Source organism: Ammospiza nelsoni, chromosome 2, assembly GCF_027579445.1.
Source record: "Ammospiza nelsoni isolate bAmmNel1 chromosome 2, bAmmNel1.pri, whole genome shotgun sequence".
NCBI lineage: Eukaryota > Metazoa > Chordata > Aves > Passeriformes > Passerellidae > Ammospiza > Ammospiza nelsoni.
In genome coordinates this window covers 4,561,640-4,584,150 of record NC_080634.1, presented here as the reverse complement: position 1 = coordinate 4,584,150, position 22,511 = coordinate 4,561,640, and the positions used below count along the sequence as shown (strand labels likewise).

Genomic DNA, 22,511 nt, shown 5'->3' with positions numbered 1-22,511 from the left:
TTTACTTTTGAGCTCTTTTTCTTGCTTTTTTGTTCTGTTTTTAATCAAAGGTGGGACTAATCGGACTGATGCTCCTTCTACTAATAACATGGCACCTAGTAGACAATCAGAAACTGCAATGGAAGTAGATGGTTCTGAACAGCTTCCATCATCCTCCTCTTCTACCATGTCAGCTCAAGCTCCTTCAACATCATCTTCAACAGAAAGTCCCCCTTCAACTTCATTACTGTCCTCTCCTGATAATGAACAAAGGCCTTCTTTTGGGGCCTCAACACAGCCTGTGCTGCATCAGTCTGGTGAGAAGAAATCCATCTTGTCATTGTTTGTGAAAAATAAGAAACAATTCTCTTTTAGGATATTTTGGGTAATAGATCTCCATCTGTTTTCTTCCTTGCACATCCTTAATGAGACTTAAGTGTTTTATAGTTACCTAGTGGTTACAGCGGTGGTTTAAAGAAAGAGTAAAACCATCAACTCTATAGCTTTGTCTGAAAAGGAAATTTGCAAGGGAATCACCAGTATTTTGAGGTAGAAATAAAAACTTTTTGCTTATTTTTCTAAACTTACTGTTGTTTTCTTCATGGAGTAGAGTGACATCTTGCCCTCTTCCACTGGGATTTGGCTGTAGCAGCACCAAATCTTCTGCAATGAATAGCAGAACCTGTGCATGTTAAAATCAGGGGAGGTAGGGGATGTCTCCTTCAGGAGGAACCTCCATCCTCAACATTTCAGAGTCAGAATCTACCATATTAAACACAATTGCTTCAAGCTATGTCATTGAAACTTTGTGAGTTTCAAAACTTTAATGCACCAGAGAGGATTTCTAGAATTGTGAGGCATTTTCTAGCCTGCATTTTAAGAAATCTGTGCTGACCAGAAAAATATTTTTCTCTGAATGTGCTTGAATTTCTATGCAAAAGTTTATTCTGCTAGCATGAAGCTGAAGTTATTTCTTAGTCTAGCTCTTTTCTAAGAGTATTTCTTCTTTTTCAGTGTTACTTTAGATTTCAGAATATATTTAGTTTTGAAAGGGGTAGTGATGTTTGGTTGACAGACAATAGATATTTTTTAATTTGCTATATAATATTTGTTAGATTCTTTGTCTAAATCTAAGCAGGGTGTCAGATTGGCAGCTTAAAATTGTCTACAGGACTCATGCAGGCATAAATGTAGTAGTGCAAGGTGTTTGCACACCTTATAAGCATCCTGTTTCAGAAGCAATGCAAAAGGGATACTAGAATGACTGTAAAACACGTTTTTGGGTAACATGGTGAGTTCAGGATGAGGGGAGGCTCCTGGGCAGAGGGGTAGCACTGGGTCTGTGAATGAGCAGGCTGCATTGGGAATGTCCATTTTGCAATGTTTATGCACCCTGGTATCCTGTGGCTGTGCTCAGATGTGAAATTTTATTTACTGACAGTCTGTGGTTTATAAATCTGCCTTCTGCATCAAGGACAGGATCCCCTGACCTTGTTCACCTGCATTTAAAGCTGAATAAAACCTGCTGCTTTTTTGGGCTGACAGGAGAGGGCAAGTGCTAATAGGAATAGTTTCAATACAGTGGGGCTGAGTAGGAAGGCCAGACAGAGGTGTGTTGTAAGAAGTGGGTGACTGGGGAGGCATTTTGGAAGGTGGAAGAAAGGAAAAAAGGTTTTCAGCCCCTATTTTGTGTAAAGTCATGGCAGATACAAGTTTGACTATTGTAGCAAAGAATCAGCAAATTAAGAACTTGTTTTCAGGAAATTACTTCATTAGAATCAGAGCATGAATTCCTAACCCAGGCCTGTAAACAGCTTTCCAGAAATCATTTCTACACTCAACACAGGCACTCATGGCAATCCTGTGTTTGAAATCCCAGTACCTTTGCATAAGTATACAGTTCCAATTTATTGTTGGTTTGGTGTTCCAGAATATTTGTGATGTGATGAGCGTTTGAGCTTCTATATCTGAATTACTTTTTAAAATATTAAGAGATGAAGTGCCTGTTCAAAATAGAGTTAGTACAGAAATGATTTGGTGCTGGGTCTTGGTGGGATAGATTTCTTTAGCAGAATATGTATTCTAGAAGTTGGAACATTTAAGTTACAATTAAACAACAAAATCAGTGCAAAATCTCAGTAGCTCTTTACTGCCAGAACATTTGAATAATTTTTAATATATGTATCTAATGAGAACAATTGCTGGAGATTGTCATGCTTGTCACGAAGGAAAAATACTACAAATTTATTTTTTTGCCCTGCTTATGCCATTCAGTGGAAACTTAATTTTTGTATATTAGTTTTAAGATGCTGATGTTTTAAACCACTAATAAACACTAGGTACAACAAACAGTAAAATATAATACAGTTTTTGTCATAAATAAAATTCCAGATACACATGGGGAGGCGATGCAGGGGGCCAGTTGGCTAATTAGTACAAAGCTTAACCCTAATATGTGTTCTGATGTAAGGTAACTGCTTTTAAATTTTGAATGGAAATGTGACAATAACTGAGTTTTTTTATTTATTTCTATTTCTTCACTCCATTTGCTGGCAAAATAAACATTTGCTTAGATATTCTGGAATATATTGAAAGGTGTTGTCACTGAGCATATCCAGGATAGCAGCTTTTATAATTTAGTATTGTAGTTCTTGTTACATGTTAAATTGTGGCTGTCTCTCAACTCAGTGGAACTGAATCAGCAGCAAGTACTGAAAACTGCAATTTTAGGCATCACTGAAATTCCCATAAAAGTATTCCCTACGCTATTTGGAGTTTTTCTTTCCATAAATGGTTCTGGGACATGAAAATAATTCAGAGCAAATCTTCCTGATGCCATATTCCTTTTAGGAACTATATCTTTATTTTTCTTACACCTTATCAACCATAAACTGAGAGTATGTTTTTCCCAGAAATGATATTAGACTAAGTACATTAAACCTCATGACCATTCAGTATTAACTGGTGCTTGTCACTGACTTTCCAATTACTAAATTCTGGTTTTGGGTTTGTTTCTCTTTATAAAAGAAAATTTGTTTCACTGTATGGATAAGGGTTACAGAACATTTGTTAAGCTTTTGCCTGGCTGAAAGGCCCCATGCCAGTGTAATGCTCTCTACTATTTTAACATTGTGTGATTCAGGCACTGCTATTAAAGACACAATCTGTGTTATTTAAAGAGGAGCACTTGGCGCACAGCACTTGTGTAAGTGGAGGAAATCTGCAAAGAACATGGAAAGAATAAAAAATTGCTTGGTCACCTCATTTTATAGCAGTTTGCAAAAGTACTGGTCATCAGGCAATGAACTTAACATGCCAAAATAGTTTAACTGGCAAATGAATAAAGACAAAATTATGAAAACAGTGAAGCCTCTAAAGATGGGACTAAAAGAATAATCTATTAAGAGGATGCTACTAAGGATTGCTTCTGATCCTATAAATTACTTTGTCTGTAGGACCACTTAACAGTGATTTCAGACTGCAAATCCTCTACCGCAGGCAATGTCTGACATTAAAAATGAATTCATAGAGAAGTCTATTTTTTGGCTTAGCTGTTGTTTTGCCACCTCTTTCCATAGTTCCAGTTTACTTTTTGCACTGGTTTGATTTGATGAAAATGTACCTGTTTTTTTTTTGAACCATCAGGAAGCTATTACATTCGTTTTGGAACACTGTCTGTAGACCACAGTTGCATAGTTTGACACCAAATATTTTCATTTATTCCGTGTGTTAGGGACATCAAAATGAATACATCTGTTGTGTGCTTTGTTTTGATGTAACCAGGCTGTATCTATTTTCCTTAACTAATTCTTTGTTTAATGGTTTCATTGCTGGAGATGGGGAGGGGGCTGTATTGTATGGCACAAATCCTGGATATTTAAGTCCTGTGATGGATGCCTTTAGGAAGAGAAAACCAATTTCATTATTTCTATTTGATGATTTCTGGCTGCTAGTAATTTTTTTTTTTCACTGTAATGACACTTAGTACCTGTTGCTTGTCTCTTTAGTCAGTCCCTCACCTCTCCTCTATATTCCACATATTGATTGCTCACTGCTTCTCTCTCCCCCGTGTGTCTCCCTCGCTGTGTGTCAGAGCTAATGGGACCCGAGTTAGCAATAATCCGTAGGGGCCTGCAGCGACTGAGGCTTAAGAAGGCAGAGCAGCAGAGACAGCGAGAGCTGGCTGAGGGCTCTGCACCACAGCCCTCCTCTTCTGAGCAGCCCACCCCTAAGGGCTCCCCTCAGGACCCTCAGGCAGCAGGTTGTCACTTGCCAAGGTTTCTCCAGCAGTGATGTAGCTGTAGTTTGTGCTGCTGTTGTTTGCTGAGATGCTTCTCCTCCAGAACAAGGCATTTCCTGCATTCGCTGCTTGTCTTGCCTTGCATGTGGTGGTGTTTATCATCACATGGGCAGGGAAACCTGGATGGACAGGTTTATTGATCTAACATGTTTGGGTTGAGTGACACTATGTGGAAATGGTTTTCTAGATGCATGGTATCAGGCTTGTGCAATGGCTGTTAGAGCAGCTGAGCAAGAAATTGCTGTGTTCTGAGTAGAAGGAGAATTGCACACTGAAATTGCATTTTGGTGCTACGTGTATCCAACATTAACATTTACAACTTGGCTTTGGGGTAGCATGTGTTCTAAATCAGAGGAACAATTCAGTAAAACAGAGTTTTGGCACTCCTCAGTGCTGTGGTTTTACAATAAGTGTAGTGAAAATACCTGTACCTAGCCAAAGTCCCCAGATATGCTCTCATTTTTTGAACAGAGCAACTTTTCATTTCACCATCCTCTTTCTCTCTTGTCTTACTGAAATTAAAAATGATCACAAGAAAGCCTCAAATATGTTTGCAATAACGTATTTGAGAAAGTTAGGGCAGAAGCATGCATATGCATAAAGAGGCAAACCCTAAAGCATAAACTTGAAGCAAACTTTGTTGTGGCACCATGTAAAAATGAGTGAGCTGCATGCAGTGTGAGAATTCAGTGTATTTTGTGTTGCAAAGTCATGTCTAGCAGTGTCTCTTCTGTGGATGAAGCCTGTGACAGTTGAGATGTGGCTAAATTGCTTTTAAAGATTGTGTCACACATTTACAGCTATCTTGCCATGGTTCAGTCTGTTCCTTAATCTGGAGCTCCACAGAACAATTTAATGTAACAGTGGCTGATGTTCCAGTCACAACATGCAGTTACTGAATTTTGAATAACTTTTACACTAGAAAATACTGCAGTGAGGTTTTAGAGGGTTTTGGAAACCAGTCCATCCTGGGAGGGTGTGTGCCTATCTTAGGGATGGCACCCATGGGTGCCTGTTTACCTGTAGGAGAACAGGAAGAGCAGTGGTAGTGGTGGGGTTTTAGGGGGCTGCAGGCTTCTGCCAGGACAAAAAAAAAAACACCCCAAAAATCTACCAATTTTGGTTTTGTCTTTTTTTTTTTTTTCCCAGCAAACTGAATATCAGAATTTATTAACTCAAATTTAAGTATTGATAGAGAAAAATTGTAGCACAGTCAATAAATCTTGATCTCCCATTTCCTTTTCGGAATGGCTTAATTTTAAATTTTTTTTTTTGCTGAATTGCTTCCCACTGAATTGAAGTAAGGAATAAAGTTTGTTTACAGCCATGTCTGGAGGTTTATCTGTGGGGATTTTGCTATTTTGCTACCTCTGAAGGGTGTGCTGGTCTGGGTTTCACTGGGTACATCTCTCCCATCTCTTCCTTAGTGCTCCTTCAAGGATGCCATGTCATTTTTTTACTCCCTGTTGCCTGTGGGGTTCCTACAGCACACTGTGTGATCCATAGTGCCACAAATGGAGAGGCTTAGCTGATGCTTTGACTGGGAGACAGAGGGGTCTTGTACATAATTTGGACCTCCCCAAGACTGCCTCTTGGAGTTTTTTAGTTCCCCCATGGTTAGAACTTTAGGAGAACTATTGGAAACATTCAGTCCTTTTGTTTGGGATCACCAGGAGCCACAGACACAGCCTTGGAGGAAACTAATATTCAAACATTTATCTCTTTCTGCATGTAAATTAATTTACATTTACATTTTACATTGTCATATCATGCATTACATGACAATGAATTTGCAAATTTAACCATTTTACTTACTAAATAATTGCTTTGAAAGACAGATTTACTCAGTGCTGTGGAAATATTTATTTCTGGGGAGACAAAAGAGGAGCCATTTTTCTCCCTGAGCTCCAGCTCATTGGGATGTATCTTCTTGAGGTTTGGTCTGGTGGGTGGAATTGTTGTCTTCAGCAGTATTGGCAGTGGAAGTTATAAAAAGAGAAATTTAAATTTGAAAATATTTAATATGTTTGGCCAATTAGTTCTAGAGAAATTTGATAATAGATTACATTGTCTTTTCCTTTCTATTTGTATGTGTAAAAATAATATATTCCTGTTGTGCTTTGCAGCTTCTTTCATTGCATTCCTCCTTCCTCTGCTCTGGGAGGGAACAAATGAAGCTCATTTCTTTTGACTCTGGATCTCCTTTGCACTTCTTATTTACTTCATAAGATTTCTGCAGTCTGGACATGGAGATATTCTCTGATATTCTCTGTACTTGCTCTTTTCTTTTTTTGAAAGTTTCTTTGTTTTGTTTTCCTTTTCTGACCTCCCAAGATATATTTTTGCAAGTTGCTTATTCACAATCTATTCCTTTGGAAAACCAGTGCTGCACATTTTTGGTCTCTAGCTTCTCCATAGACACAATTGTTTTCTAACCCTGTGCTTAGCTGGTTATTCAGAAATATGGTAGGAGAGAAATAAATGAGTAGTTTTGAATTGTTTGGAGTCTTTTTAAAGTAATAAATTCCTATACAGAGACAATCTCTATTTTTTTCCTGAAAGGTTGTCTTTGCTGCCCTGTCATGAAGCAGATATTCTGTTTTCAGGCACATACTAGATGTAAATTTTCAAACAAAAAAATTACACCACAAAATGTGTCTGCAGGTTCTCAATCCCTGCTCTGATAAAACCTGTATAAATTGCAATTGCAGTTTTGGAGGGAATTCAGCGTGAGACCATGGCCACTTCTTCTGATTTGTGCTTTGTTATTACTCCTTATCTTTGCAGGCACAGAAGCTTGAGTAGGAAGACAAAACTATCCCAGCCATGTAAGAAATTACAAGTAGAAAATGTCAAGAGCTGAAAGCTTTTACAGGTTTAATAGAAAATTAGACTGTGTGGTAGTTATTCTGTCTCCCAGTTACATGAGGATTTGTAAGCTCAATCTGTAGCAGTTAACCTATTTAGAAAAATATGGTCAAAAGTTTATAGTTTTGAATGTGAAAGGGAGATGAGTTTTGACTCTGAGACAAAAGGTCTCAGATGAGAGAGATTTTGTTTTGGTGGATACTAAATTTGGAATTTGGCTGAATTTTAGAAGCAGTGTTTGCTGCATGGATCAGATCTATTTTGTCTTCAAGCCTTTGCTTTAGGTATTGAATGGATTCAGATTTTTTTGGTTGCTACTTTATTTAATTAGGGAAACTATAGTAAATATTTCAGTTTAGTTGGATTTTTATTTATTGAATGATTTCTCCCTCAAAAACCTAGCCTCTCCTTGCATTTTTGTGGCATTTTATAACATTTACATCCTGTGCAGTATTTAAACAACTGCATTTATGTGCTATATGCAAACAACAAAGAAAGTAAACCTTTTTAACCTGTTGTTATTGCTGCTATGCCACATATGCATCACCATTACTACATCACTTATCATTCTGAGAATTTCAGGGAGATGGAATCCAATTTGAAAAGTAACAGAAATGTGAACCAGCTGGTCATGAAGTGAAAAAGAAAAAACATATTATAGATCAAGGTTTCCTGCAGTGGTCATTGTACCTAATCTTACCCACAAAACCATGAATCAATATTAGCCTTTTTTTTCTAGAGGAAAAAAAATTTGATTTATACTGCATTTGCTGTCGAATGCAGATATATACATGTGCATGCTGGCATATTGCAGAACCTGTGCTGCAAATTGACTTTTTTTTTAAGCTTTTGGTTGATCTATACATTGAGTCTCTAAAGCAGAGCAAACTGGACCTTAATTTCTGTGTTAAAGCTTTTGGAGGAGAACAAGGGAATGACAGCAGTTTTGATCATTACATTCTTTGCTAACACTCAAATGTAGGAATTTTATTTGAAGATGTAGAAATAATATTTGAAGTGCAAAATATATAAGTGAGAGCATATTCACTGTGCAAAGCAATTATTTACAGTAATTAAATCAAGTATTTAATTTCTTAGATTCCTCTACATGTATCATGTTTAGGACTTTAAAACAATTCTCACTGCTTTAGACCTCACCTTGAAGCTGGTCATACAAGGAAGATTTTTTTCAACCAAAACTGAGGTGGCATGCTAATATTTTGGTGAAGTCAGGTGCTGATTGCCCAAACTATAGGAAGATCCTTCAGCATATAACTGACCTTAAAATCTTCTATTTTCTGTTTGAGGTTCCCCAAATTTATGAATCTCCAGTTCCCTCTTTAAGTGGTGCTCCAGTTTAGAATGTACTGGTGACATTACAACCAGTGGTGAACTGCATTGGGATGTAGACCCAGCCTGTGAAGGCTCAGGTAAGAGTTTGGATTTTTGTTTGTTTTTTTAACTATATGGCACAGTTTTGGTAATGCTTTTTTTTCAAAAGCTTTATAAGAAATTATGAAAGTATATTTTTCAGATTTTTTTACAAAACAAAGCCATATATTAAAAAAAGAGGCATTTACCTGAACTTCTCTAGGCTGGTTTCATGGTCATGCTGATTCCCCTGCCTGAGGTGGGGGTTCCAGACTGCAGAGCCACTTGAAGGGGTGCTGGTGATCTGTGGCTTCAGGGTGCTTGGAAAAGGAAACAAGGAGGTTTCAAATTGCTACAAACAACTCTATTCTAAACCATGCTAATTCAGGTATTTCAGATGTTTCCTATTGTTGGTTAAATATTCATTTATTAAAGTGAAATGCATTCACAAAGTTGTATGGAGACTTGGGTGTAACAGTGAGATGTGGGAGGTTTAAGCCTCCTTTGGCATGGACTTCTACCTGGAAACCTTTTCATTTTCACTTACTGTGGTTGAATGATGCACATGGCAAAACATACCTACTTTTTAAATTACTGCTGTATAGAGTGAGGTCTTAATAAAATTAGAAATGCTGGAAAGGGTAGTAGAGGTAATTTCTTAATGTTTCTAATTAATATATGTTAATTCAATATTCTGATCATACAAGTCTGAATTACAGAGTTGATGAGATGAGCTTTTCCAGCCAAGTGAAATATTTGGCAGCACAAAATACCTTTTAAATAAGGGCATATGAACTTTTGGAAAGAATTGCAGTTCAGGAACAGAGCGTGGCTGGGATCACTGCATGCATTAGGTTTCTCCGCTTCTAGTCCAGGATCTGCCCTCCCTTTAGCCCTTCTGATACGAGTTAATCCCAGCCATGACCTTTGTGAATCCAAGATCAAAGCCAGCCCTTGAAAGAGGCACAGATTCCTGTACTGAGTCTGCTGGAACACAAGGAGATCATCTCATGACGTGGAGCATCTGTACACCAGCTTTTTGCTCTGGTTTACCTTATGAAAAGTGGCTTATTAGTCCATTGAAAAAACTCCCCTGTAAATCCTTCTCTTCTGATTTAGGTATTATATATAAAGCACACTTCAGTTTTGGAAAGTAAAATATATTAATGCTACAAATCTTCTACTTAATAGCTGCATGCCATAAATCTAGATGATAAATTCTGTGATCTAACTTAGGTGTGCTTGGTGCAAGGCATGGGCATGGTTGAGCAAGGAAGACAAACCAGAACCAATTTAATGTTCCTCAGTTATAGAAATAAGCTGTGCAAGTTCCCAAAGCAAGGTACCCTCCAGAGCACACTGCCTCAGATTTTCCTGGTCTCTCTCCTTTGCTCCTCCTCCCCTTCCCTGCTCTTGGATATCAGTGTGGCAAAGGAGCACACTGCCATGCTTCCACCAATGCCTGGGAGTGAACAACTGCTTGAGAATATGTGTATTTAAAGCAGCTTGGTCAATTCAGCAGGTCTAATGGCTGTACTGCAAAACAAGTCTCACTGGTGAGTCTGGCTCAAAGCTGGAAGGGAGCTTCCTGTAGGAGAGAGTATTATTTCATTGCTTTCCTGATATAGGATGTACATTTATGTTAAAAGTCACTTAGCATGCTGTGATGCTGGCAGACTGTGACTCAGTTTGTAATACAGGATATTAAATCCTTTCAGTTTAGGATGGATTTGTTTATAATAGATGGTTATCAAGTGGAACCAAGATATGATACTCTAGCCAATATCTTTAGAATGCTGCATTAATTTATGTACATCAGCTTATCTTCAAATAATAGAGAAGTAAGATCTGGTCTTCAGAGGTGACAAGGGAAATAGATTCACAGAAGATACTGAATACTGAATATTGCATCTGTTGTGTCTGTGCAGTGAATGAGTGCTGGTGATAGTTATTAACTGGTAGTGTCCAGGGGGAAAAAAGGCACTTATCTGCTGAGGGGGGTGATTATTCTACTTATTTGTTTATGTGATTGATGGGGATGCTTATAAGACTGATGGGTGTGGTACTGCGATAAACTGATCAAGACTTGCTCTCACTCATCAGCGGTGCAGCATCTAAGAATGCAGAACTACCAAAGTGTCATATAATTGGGATGTATTTTGGTGCTTTGATGTTCTAAAACATTATTATTAAAAGAGTGTTTAAGTATTGGAGGTACTGGTATGCCATGGATTATTTTATGCTGAACTATAAATATTCTGAAATTTACATTTTGCACATAGTGTGAAATACTGGTGTCATTTGGTAGCTGGAGCAAAGGCTTTAGGAGTCGTGACTCTTCAGTGTTTTTCCTGATATGTCAGAAGTGTGAAGAACACAGTAAAATATTTGGTAATGGACAGGCATTTTCATTATCAACATGTCAGCAAGCTTCAGGCTGTTCAGTGAATAAATAATGGTTTGAAACCAGTGGCTTTGCTTCTGTCATGCCTAGAAAACGCAATATGGCTGGCTGCTCATTAAACAAACCCAAAGCTTCCTTATGTTGCTGCTTTTTTATTTTAAACTAACATATGATCGTGACATTGCTGTGCAGTTCTCTGCTGCTTATGTTTTAAGTTGAAATCTCGTTTTTGTTTCAGATTCTCCTTCTTCAGTGGTTAACAAACAGCTTGGATCCATGTCACTTGATGAGCCACAGGGTGCGTGTGACAGGAAATGCGCTATACCCAGCCATAGCTGATTGCAATGCTTCTTTTAAAGTTGCTTTTCATGATGAGAAACAGTCTAAAAATGCTGTTCATCCACATATAGTAGAATTCTGTAAGCAGATCTGCTGGAAACTTGTTATTTAATGATCAATATGATTAACTGAGTGAGGTTAATTGTTGTTTTTGAAAACCATCCTAAGCTCAGTTCTTCATGCAATTACTACGGTTCAGTGTAGGTACAGTAAATGTCTCATGTGTTCTACCTACATTTGGAATATTTTTGTAAAATGCAAAGTAAAATTAATTATTTAAACAGGTTGGTTTTGTTTTTCTGAATGGTTATTTTTGGATCAAAGGGCAGATAGCAAGATTGCAATAACCTTTAATTTCATAATGCCATATTATTTCTGTTATCCATGAGTGATATGCAGCTTTGTGATTCCTGCACAGTTTGAGTAACTCCAGAGCACCCATTGCACTGAGGTGCATCTTCCCTCTGTATCCCTTGTCCTTCCCCCCTCCTGCTGAACAGGTACTGGTGTCTCTTGTAGGATCCCTGTGGACTGGGGGTGGACAGAATGCTTGGGAGCTTTCTCTGTGCCCATTATGCATCAGTCTCCAAACTGTGAGCACTGCAGTGGGCCACAGGTGACCCTATCCAGCTGCATCAATGTCAACTGTAGGGAATATTTATGCTGAATAATTAAAGAGTGAGAGATGCTAATTTAAAAATAGATTGCCATACACTCTGCATTATGCTTCCATGTCAAAGTGTCTGTAGAGATTTAATAGCTTAAACCCCACAAAACAGCTTTGTCTTCTTTTGCATTCCAAACTAGAAAGCCATTTTGAAATCCCACTTCCAAAAAACAGTGTTTGGCAACTATTGAGATTATGGTTTACTTTAGGATGCCAGAATGTTGGGGGGAAAATCAAGCTGTACCTTGACAAAATGAATTCTTTTAGTGGAAATACATTTTGTGATGAAATAACCTTCAACCTCCATGTGTAAATTTGTTAATTATTCATGGGTTAATAGTCTACATCATTTCAACAATCAGGTTTAGATGGAATCCTTGCTTATAACAAGTGGCCAAGTTATGATCTCAGTTCTAAACTCAGAATAAAACATTATTTGATCAGAGTAGAATAACTTAGAACTAACATAGAAAGTCTGTAAGTTTCCTAAGATTCTTACAACTAAAAATTTAGGAAAACTGGGTTTTTTTTTCCTCATTAAGTTACTTGAACTAAGAGATTTCCTCTCATAGAAGCACTTCAGGTTTTTTAATATGTAGAAAAAAACCAACCCAAAATACATTTGCTTTTCAGTACACCAATTCTCCAATTGTTTTAAGGCAATGTTTTTCTGCTTTGTTAGCAGACAATGTTACTTCTAATTTGTGAAACTAGGAGTTTGAAAAAGGAGCAAATTTATTAGGAAATCTTTTGTGCAAATGATATCCAAAAAGAATAGTTTGCTGAGATCCAGTTGAATTTCTGAAGTTTAACTGCATTAGTTTCACTTCCATTTGAAGTCTCAAAACAGTGTAAATAGTTAATGAAGGAGGTCTTAACAGTTCTTCTCATACAGAATTACCTTTCCTTCTTATTCCTGCCTTCTCTTAATTTGGAATTGAATCAGCCATCTTCTGTTGGACTTGTTTCTCTTGTTGGCATTCATGTTTTAAGAATGGTTTTGGGTTTAAAGATCTTTTTATTCTTTTGCAATCCCGTCCATTTATAATGCCAACATTCTGATAGCCCAGCAGAACCCAGAAGTCATTGCTGTGTGTACAAAATAGTTTGAAGTGGATCACAGTCATCTACACTTGATTTTTTAACAATGTTTTGGACTGAGATTGTCATAGTGGAGGGTTGGCCTTTAGATCTATTGCAGTGTTAGGATTTTAAGGTACTGCCTTAGTTGGAATGAGTAAAGAGGGAACTTGAGGCCTGATTAAATTTCATGTGTTAAATTCTCACAGAATTCCTGTTTTTATGAAATACACAACTTATTTTCTCCTCTTTGGGTCAATCTTTCTCCCTTCCAGAAGTATCTCTGTTAGGTCTTCACACAGAACATAGTGCTGGATGGGAATTATTTTGTGTTTTTTTTAAATGAGAAGTTATCTATCCTCTTTTCATGAGGTTGCTAATAGATGAGTGAACAGGGCAGCATTTGAGATGTGGCAAACTGGCTTGAAGTTCATTACAATGTTAGTTTAATTAGGAAATGCAATCTGTAAACTTGTCCTTATGCACTTAACTCTTTCTGGTTGAGAGCCCCAGTGTCTGTGAAGTTACACTTGCACAGGTTCATTTTCTAAGGGAAAAAGTGGGTATGAAGGTTGTTGCTGTCAGTTATGTAGTTTGGCTTGTGGATTTGTTTTTCATGTCAGGTTTTGTGAATGATATTTTATCTTCAGTTTTAAGAGTGATAGTTTAAAAGTGTCTCCTTGCTGTGGGCACCTGGAGAATGGACCATTTAATGGGAGTGTGCTTTAGACAGTGTTGTTAGTATCTTCAAAATATCTTGTGTTTGGCTGTAAAATTAAGTAAAGTTTCAAGGTATTTTTGAGGAATTTAGAATGAAATTTAGTAAGGTGTTGACAAGCTACAGCTTTCTCTTGTAGCAGTGATTACTCTGCTAGAGTTGGCAACCAGATTAATAAATTGAACTGCCTATATCGCAGAATTTGGACCATTTTCCTCTTCTTCCCTTCATTATCAGTGTGAAGTAGATCTGCCCTGATGGGATGAATTTAGTAGAAGAGAACAGAGCTTCATTCTAATCTGGGCAGTCTTTAGCCATCACATTTCTCCCAGAAAACAGAGTTCAAGATTTGTAGGGTTTATGTTATTTTTTCATAACTGAAAGAATGTTCAGTTATGTAGGAAGCAAAGCATTTTCTTCACAGATGCTCCAAGTCAACTTTCATTAGCAGTGTAAATTCAATATCAAATATTGAACCACACCACTAATTCTCTGCAGTTTATTATCAGATTCTTCTCTCATCTGTCTTTTAAAAGGTTTCTTGTTGTTATTAACATCTATGTTATGCCCTAAAGCTACTTGAAAGAAGAAACTGACCCCATCCGAATTCTAGTTGGTGTTATTGTAGATTTAGGAAAATGCTATTATCCAGTATGGTTTAACAGTTATCTATTCCCAGAAACTTGTAAAAATAATTTGTCAGTCAATGTCCTCTTTAGTGAAGTCTACAGCAATTCTTCCAAATTTTTGGGTGCGGACAAATACAAGCATTGCTTCCAGAGTAAGTGCAGCCAGTCCTTATGCATCTTGGTTGGATTTTCAGACCCTGAGATTTTAGGAAATGCAATCCTGGTATTCAGTTAGGCTCGTTGTAGATAGCCAGGTTTGGTTACTTTGATTGGCAGCATTAAGTGGTTTTGTGCTGAAGCCAACCTTGCACAGCAGTAGGAAGTCCATGAGTAAAGTCATTATTTGGGGGTTGTCTTGGATTATTCACAGCAGGAAATTGTCTGTCTTTAGCTGGGTTCCCAACTCAAAGATCTCTCTTGTCAGAGGCTGTTAAAAGGAAGCTGAAGAATTCTCCCACTCTCATTTTTGGCCTTCAGTGTCAGTTCCTGGTGACTTGTGCAATATGTGGGATCAATCAATATTTCTACTTGCTGAGGAAAGGATGTTTGAAGTCTGAACAGACATTTTTAAAAAGAGATTTTATAAATCATAGATTGTCAAAAAATAGAGGAAGAACCCATTTAGTTAAGGAAGAATGTCACTTTTGTTCAAACTGTCTACATAGCACTATAAAATATTTCCTTACATTTCATAGGTTTCCAGTTCCTTAAATAAACTTTCTTTTAATCAATTTTATCCTTGCTCCACTCTAACAAGAATGTAACTGGAACTTTTAATTTCAAGGGGCTATAAAATTTTCTTCCCATGGAGTGGGGCCCATACCTTGTGCATTATTGGGGTCATGGTTGTAATTGGTTAATTCTCTTTCATTTAAAAAAAAGTATTCTAATTTGTTCTTTCAGGGGTTTTGTGGTATGTTTTGGGTTTTTAAATTTTTCTTCAGAACATGTAGAAGTGCATATTTAAAGTTTTTTGGCACAGTTGATCAGTGCTCTGATCCTGTGAGTGGGCTTCTGCCTGTCAGCAGTTTAAAAATATGAGCATTGATTGTTAGCTTAAATTCTGATGTGCTATCTCATAGTTGCTATAATTTAATTGTATCTTTAAAATTAAGTATCCTGTGCCAATACTGTAGCCATTACTGTTATGACAACAACCTTTTTAGTTGGGAAATTTGTAGGCTTGTGTTTGAATGCAACATTAGGTTTTAACTGACTTCCAAAGATGATCTGCAGCTTTTCCTTTATTACACTTGTCAGTGTGCTGCCAATACTGCAAGGATATTTATAGTCCCATTTCTGTATTCTAGAAACTTAAAGAAAGGACAGAAGGTTTTGTCCAAATAATCCTGAGATAAAAAGCTCAGTAGTCAGGAAAAGCAAGACTATAGAGACTTTGAGTGGCCATTGGAACACACTAAATAAACCTTCCCTCTGAGAGAATGGCACCTGTCTAGTGAGGCTCCATCTGATGCTGCTTTCCATGAACTTTTTAGTATTGCCCAACTTTAGGACTGATGGCAAACTTGCCATTTGTGGATAGGTGGTGACCATGAACTTTACTCCAAGGGGATGGATGGATGGATGGATGGATGGATGGATGGATGGATGGATGGATGGATGGCACTGAGCAGTTCTCTTCTGAAGGAGCCCATTAACATCCTTAGAACCATCTCTGCAGCAGAGGAGTGACCAGTATGCTGTGGTTTTCAGTTCCATTCACTTCTGTTGCTTTTGGAAATTGTGAATGAGCCCATTTTACAAGTGCTCCCTTCTGCTTGCAGTTATCATAATTTAAAAAAGGGTTTTGAGCACAAAATTCTTGAAACATGAATTTACAGTATTTTTATGACAAGTGACTGACAATTTACAGCAGGCTAAGGGTACTGGTAGTTGTCTGGGTTCTAAGTAGGCAACAAAGTACAGGATGGTGATTTTTCTAGGCTGATTATGTCTAGATCTCATAATCTTTTTTTCATGTGTATTTACTAAGGCAAAAACACTGAATACCACTTAAAAATAATCCTATTAATATAGTTGCTATAAAATGGATCTGCTTATTAATGATTATATTGTGTGTACACATACCTATCTGAAATTTTATTTACTTGCATGTTGAAGGACAGCATCTCCTTTGTTTGCTCTTATAATTACATACAATATTAGGCCATTTTACAAGCATTGCAAATTTGGTGTGTTTACTCTGGAACTTTTTAACTTTGTGCTTGGGCTGTAAGAGATCTTAAACAGACAAGATATATGTTACTGCCACATTTGATAATTAAATTAATCTTCAGAATTCTAGCAACTTTATGTACATTTCTAATGCCTGTTCAAACTTTATCAACCCCATATTTACAGAGAGTGATAAGCCACGAACAGGAACAGGTGAACCAGTTTTAAGTTTGCACTACAGTACAGAAGGAACAACTACAAGCACAATAAAACTGGACTTCACTGATGAGTGGTAAGAACAAGTTAATTTTGGCTTTGACTAGCTCATGATTAGCACATATCAATAACACTTGTCTGGCATAGCTATTAATTATTTTTCCTGTGGTTTATGTCTGTTTTTAGATGTATCTACACAATTTGAAATGTCTGTAGTCTTAATGCATTCAGAACATAAGATAGATGCACTCTAATGTGAAATTTATACAAGAGACTTGTTTTTGTGTATTTACTGTGAATCTCTATAATGCAAACATAATTATTCTGCAAGTGAGTCTTTCTGTGACTCAGATCCTGAGTTGTAAACACTGAAATTGCCACATTTAGCCACTCTTAAGTACTGTGGCTTTAGACGCAACACATGCACCTTGCTCACAGTTTGGAAACTTGAAACATTGATTTTTCCTCCAATATCCAGCAAACTTTGAAAAAAGTAGTTTTGCTGTGATGCTTTTATGTAATTCTGCAGTTAGTCAGCAAATTCCATGGAGTTTGGTGGTGGGTAGTGTGGTGTGGGTAGTGAGAGGAAGAAGCATTTTCTGGTAGGACAAAGTTGCAAGTCATTGTCAGTTCAGAGGCTGACTAAAAACATTGTGCTGAGCTGAAGAGTGGAGCAACAGGAGCAAGATGCAATTCCATCTGACAAAATGATGCAGTTGAGAACAAATAACTCCCTAATCTGAGAATTGGAAGTTGTGAAAATGAAATAGAGGAAGACATGTAAATCCTACAAGTCAAAAAAATATTTTACTGCTTAGGCTGTGGTAAGGTTTATAGAGAGATGAGACATAACATAGCAAAAATCCTCCACCTGGTGTCTAGCAGCATCCTTCTTGTCTGGCCATTCAGAAGCAATGCTGAAAATTCTGGATTTAGAAGAAATACTGAAAGGGTTAACAAAATTTTGCCTACAGCTTCCAAATCCAGTGCAGCAATGAATACACAGAATATTGCTCATCAAAAGGAGTAAAAGCTCTGATTTAACATAAGACATAAAATTCCTGAAGTCTAGACTGAATTCTCAAGAATCTCAACTAAGCATGATCTGTGCTGCTTCTAGCAATGTAGCATATTAAATATTTGCTAATAACATCCACAAGTCAGAAGATATTTGTAAAGAGACACTAAATTATTGAGAATCATGCTTATAATTCTGCTTTAGTGCAAAGATTTGCCTGAGTTTTAGGCCACATCACATTAGAAAGCTCAGCAACAAGACTGCATTTCCTGAAAGTCTTTGATAGAGAGTCTAAAAACATGAATTTCAGTGACATTCAGGACAACATTTTACATATTTCCTGAGGATTTGTTTTCCATATTGTAAAGAGAAAATGGTGTCCCACAATAATTATCTAAACATGAATGGGAGTAAATGTCAAATACCAGCTTATAGTGAATCTTGAGAAATAACAAAACTTTGAGAACTGAAAGTCCATACTTTGAAAGGTACAGGAATGATAATTAGAGTTGAAGGGCCTGGAGACTTTTATCTGAATCAAATTTTTATTTGAATGGGATAACATTTATTAGTGCTCAATTGATAGCTTGTTATACCTCTAATAAGATGATCTCTGATTATTTATACATCTAAAAAGTGTGCAAATAGTGAAATAAACCAAATCCTTACAATATTTGGAAAAGCAATGACAATATTCTTTAAAGGTAAAAAAAAAAAAAAAAAATAGGAAAGAGAGAACCAGGTTCTGTGATGCAGAGGAATTGTGTGGGATGAGTGGCAATGGACACAATAAAAGAGAATTTTGAAATTGCTGAGAATTGGTTGTAGCTGCTGCCAGGAGCTCTCACTTTACTGCAGTGAGATAGACAATGTTGGTCAGGCTGTGCTGTTGAAATGATCTTATTTATTCATTTGTGTATTTACATGATCCTAAATGGTTTTCTTTTTCCATGTTATGTTGCCAGGAGCAGCATAAATTCAAGCTCTAGAGGGAGTGGAAGTCATTGCAAAACTGAAGGCCAAGAAGACTCTGTAAAAACAAAAGCTTTGGATGAATCAGAGCCTGATGGGGAAGAAACAAGTAAGAAACATTGGGATTTCTAACGCTAAGGCAAAAATTCTGCCCTCCTATGTCCCTGACTCCCATTGCCATAATAAAGCATGAATTTTTTAGGAAAGAAGACATTAACCTGAGATAGCTGTAATAAATATAAACATTAGCTTACCTTGTCTTTAGTTGTAAAAACATTATTCTTCTTAGGGGATATTGTGCCTCGATTTGTATAGGAAAATAGAACAACTGCACTTTGCAGTCATAAATGATTACTTGGAATTCTGTTACATTTCCTTCAAGCTTTCACTGTGTTTTATTAAATGTGTTGTCTTGCTCAGTTCATTGCCAAAAGTGCAGTGAAGTCAAATGACTACCTCCAGAAAAATACCAAAAAAAAAAAATCCCTTTTAATAGACTGATAACTTCATTTGTCTTCAGAAATAATAGTTAGTGTCTGTATTAAGAGTACAAATGCTATTTTTGCTGCTTAAATTCTCATAGTATAGGCTGTTAAATACATTAAGGAATAAGAAATGACTACATTTTTCTTAGTGTGTTGACCTGGTCAACTAGATAGGTTTATATATACTGATTTTTATGTGACTGATAGCTGAGATTTCAGTAGAGACATTGACTTAGTGGTGGATTGCTTGGATTGGTTTCTTCTAGGAGTGCTGGTGTCATTTAGACTTGCTTACATTACAAGCGTGCATCTAATTGAAATCATGTGGTTTTCCATTAAATTGCTTAATTTAGGGGGTTCTGATGAATCTCTCAAGGAAGATGCAAGTGCTGAAGAGCTGAAAGATACAGATGAAGCTGCAGAGACAACAGAAGCAAGTAGGTATCTGTACATAGCAAGTATGTATCTGTACTCTTTCAAATAGTTATAAGAAGAAGTAGAGAATGAAATATGAACTCAGTTTGCATAATTTAACTTTGCTGACCATTTCTAAAATAGACTCTAGTTGTTATTGAGACTTGTTTTCCCCAATATTTGCTTTTCAGCAGTATCAGATCAAGCTGCTCCTGAGCACTCTGGAATTCAAGCAGAAAAACCCGACGCCGTCTCTGGGAGCACAGAGGAAGAAGCCTCCGGTGAGCAGGGGGCGCGCCAAGCCCTGTGCAGGCAGAGCAGTGACCCCAGTGCCCGCAGCCCCGTGGCCAGCGAGGAGCCCCAGGCGCAGCCGGAGCCCTCGGGGCCGGCGGCTCCGGACGACGCCTCCACGCGGAGCTCGGCGCTGCAGGAAACCGACGACAGCGACGACGACCCCGTCCTCATCCCCGGGGCCAGGTATCGGGGAGGCCCTGGCCACAGGTGAGGCCAACACCTGCTCCGCTTGGCAAATGCTTCTTGCTTTTTGTTTTCCTTTCTCTTTTCTTGTTTACTGCTTTGAATGAAAGATGGAGAAACTGAGCCCTCATATCCTCAAAGTTGTTCTTTGACAGCTGGCCAAGAGCTTGATGGCTGAGTGTAATTTGCCTATGTGTGAGAGTTGTACAGCTGCATTTGCCCTGCAAGCCAGGAAGGCTCTTGCAGATCTAATACCTGCTTATGCTGATCTCTTGCCTGCTGAATACCTCTGTGCTAAGTATTTGCATATCTAGTCATATGTATAGAAAGTTCGTAGATTTGGGGACAGGGACCATCATCTTCTTCCAGTTGTACTTTAGGTGTTCTTATTCTGGCAAAGCGAGAGCTTTTAACTGCTCTTGTGCATCAATGGTTTGTTTGTAGTACATATATTAAACTGGATGTGTTCAATTTTTCATTCTTCTTTTTCTCTGAAAGAGAAACTGTAATCCTTTTCCTTTTGTTGGTTATTAAATATTACTATGTATGTCAGTTAAAAAAAGGTAGACTAGCTGTTACCATGAATAAAACATGCATTTAGTAAGCTTTGTGCTTTTTTTCTATGAAGAGCTGTACATACTTGCTTGATCATTCAGTAAACTGAACCCTCAATTTGCTATTTTTGGTTTAATACCTTTCTTCACTAATTTCAAAACTATAAAATTATTTAAGCAACATTTCTGCTGTTAGACTTCATACAATACCTCTTTACTAGCTGTAGATGTAATTTAACCTCATGTCACATACCTTTGCTGTACTCCTGTTCAAAGACAGTGCTATTAATTTCTTATGCTAGCAATGAAGATTGAAGATTCTTCACAGGAATTTACAATATATATTCATTAGGAAATCAGGAAGAATTTAATAGCTGTTTCTAGAGAAGGTTTTGAATAATTTGCAATTAAAATAGAAATAGTAAGCCAGCACATTGTCAGTAGTGGCAAAAAGAACAGTCAGTGGTTGTTTATTACAAAGCACAAGTAATTCTGCTCACTAAATGACAGTTTTTGTGAAGAAGCCAATATACACAGATTCTGTCTTAACCCATTAACTTTCCATGCAGTACTAAGTTTTTGTAGGCAGGTATGGAATGGCAGAAATATTTTCCCCTGCAGAGCCAATGTTCATTATGATCCAGTGATTGAAGAGCAAGCTGTGAAAAGCCCTGCAATTTTAATCCCATCTCCATTTTCAAGCAGGATTCATAGCTTCCCTCCATGCACCATGTTGTCTCTACAATGTAATAGTTTCTGTAGCAATGTGAAAAGAATTACACTTGCAGGTATCACACAGCTGTTACAATTTCCTACTAGTGGGGACATCCTAAATGAAGTTACACTTTATCTGACAAGCTTCCTTTCCTCTCTGCGCAGTGAGATCTTTTCCTGTAACAGTTTAAATGTATCTCCTAGGAAAGATCATTCAGCCAAATGAATGATATCATTAAAATCCTTTATGCAGTCCCCTGCTCCCTTATTCTCCCCCCAAATAAAATGTGAAAAAAAGTTGCTTCATAGTCAGTTGGTTTAGGATTTTCTGTAGGCTTTCATTGCTCAGGTTTAATGCCTGACCAGATCATTTTGTTCTGCTTTTGTGTGTGTGTGCAAGCAGTGAAGGTTTCCAGTTTAGCTACTGAGCATTATATTCCCTCCTATTCTTCAGGTTTCAGGAGTTTTCAAATGCACTCTGATACACTAAGGAAAAGTAAGACATCCTGTGTGTGCTCAAAGGAATTTGGATTTTCAGAAGGGAAGCAGACACTGATGGTCCTAAAAGCCATAGCTCTAAGCCCTCTTAGTATTTATATCTCATAGTAGAGTGAAAGGAACTGGAAGTTCTCTCTAGTAGTACCATGGCAGTTGTTATAACCTAAAATACCTTTCACAAATTGATCAAATTTATATAAAATCCCCCATGTCCCTTAATGAGTAGGAAGCTAACTTAAAGCATTGCTGCTACCTTGGGTGTACATGAACTAAAATTGGTAATTTTGTTTTGTGCTAACATTCTGTTTTGATTGAAATAATTTTTTACACCCAGTGCTCATCATTGAATGATGCTCATCCTGTCCATTTTCAGGTTTTGTCTCCTCAGACTGAGTACCAAGTTTTTCTCACTCTTAGCAGTAAAAATTCATGGGTTTCCTGCCATTTTGCTGGTTTCTGTCTCCTCTTCATGTTTCACTTTTTGCCTGAATGTGGCAGCCCAGCCCCCTGCGCTGTTTGGGTTTTGCTGGAGTAATTCTGTGGTTGTTGCTCTTGGTCTAGGGAGGATTCTGTGAGCACAATGAGCTGGGGCTGAGTCCTCCTCCTCTCTTGCCTGTCACTGCTCCAATGGGG

At 37.5% G+C, this 22,511-nt stretch overlaps 1 protein-coding gene across 7 annotated transcripts in view; it reads left to right on the top strand.

Moving 5' to 3' along the window:
- DCAF6 (DDB1 and CUL4 associated factor 6) overlaps nucleotides 1-22,511 on the top strand; it is a 74,320-nt gene that overhangs the window by 34,276 nt on the left and 17,533 nt on the right. For 2 of the 7 annotated variants that reach the window (XM_059493885.1, XM_059493883.1), the window contains exons 10-16: nucleotides 51-296; nucleotides 4,073-4,240; nucleotides 11,161-11,220; nucleotides 16,717-16,822; nucleotides 18,730-18,845; nucleotides 19,575-19,658; nucleotides 19,827-20,136. In XM_059493885.1, coding sequence (XP_059349868.1) covers nucleotides 51-296; nucleotides 4,073-4,240; nucleotides 11,161-11,220; nucleotides 16,717-16,822; nucleotides 18,730-18,845; nucleotides 19,575-19,658; nucleotides 19,827-20,136 — 1,090 coding nt within the window. The remainder of the gene's footprint in view (nucleotides 1-50; nucleotides 297-4,072; nucleotides 4,241-11,160; nucleotides 11,221-16,716; nucleotides 16,823-18,729; nucleotides 18,846-19,574; nucleotides 19,659-19,826; nucleotides 20,137-22,511) is intronic. The other 5 variants (XM_059493889.1, XM_059493886.1, XM_059493884.1 and 2 more) reach the window with 4 other exon arrangements.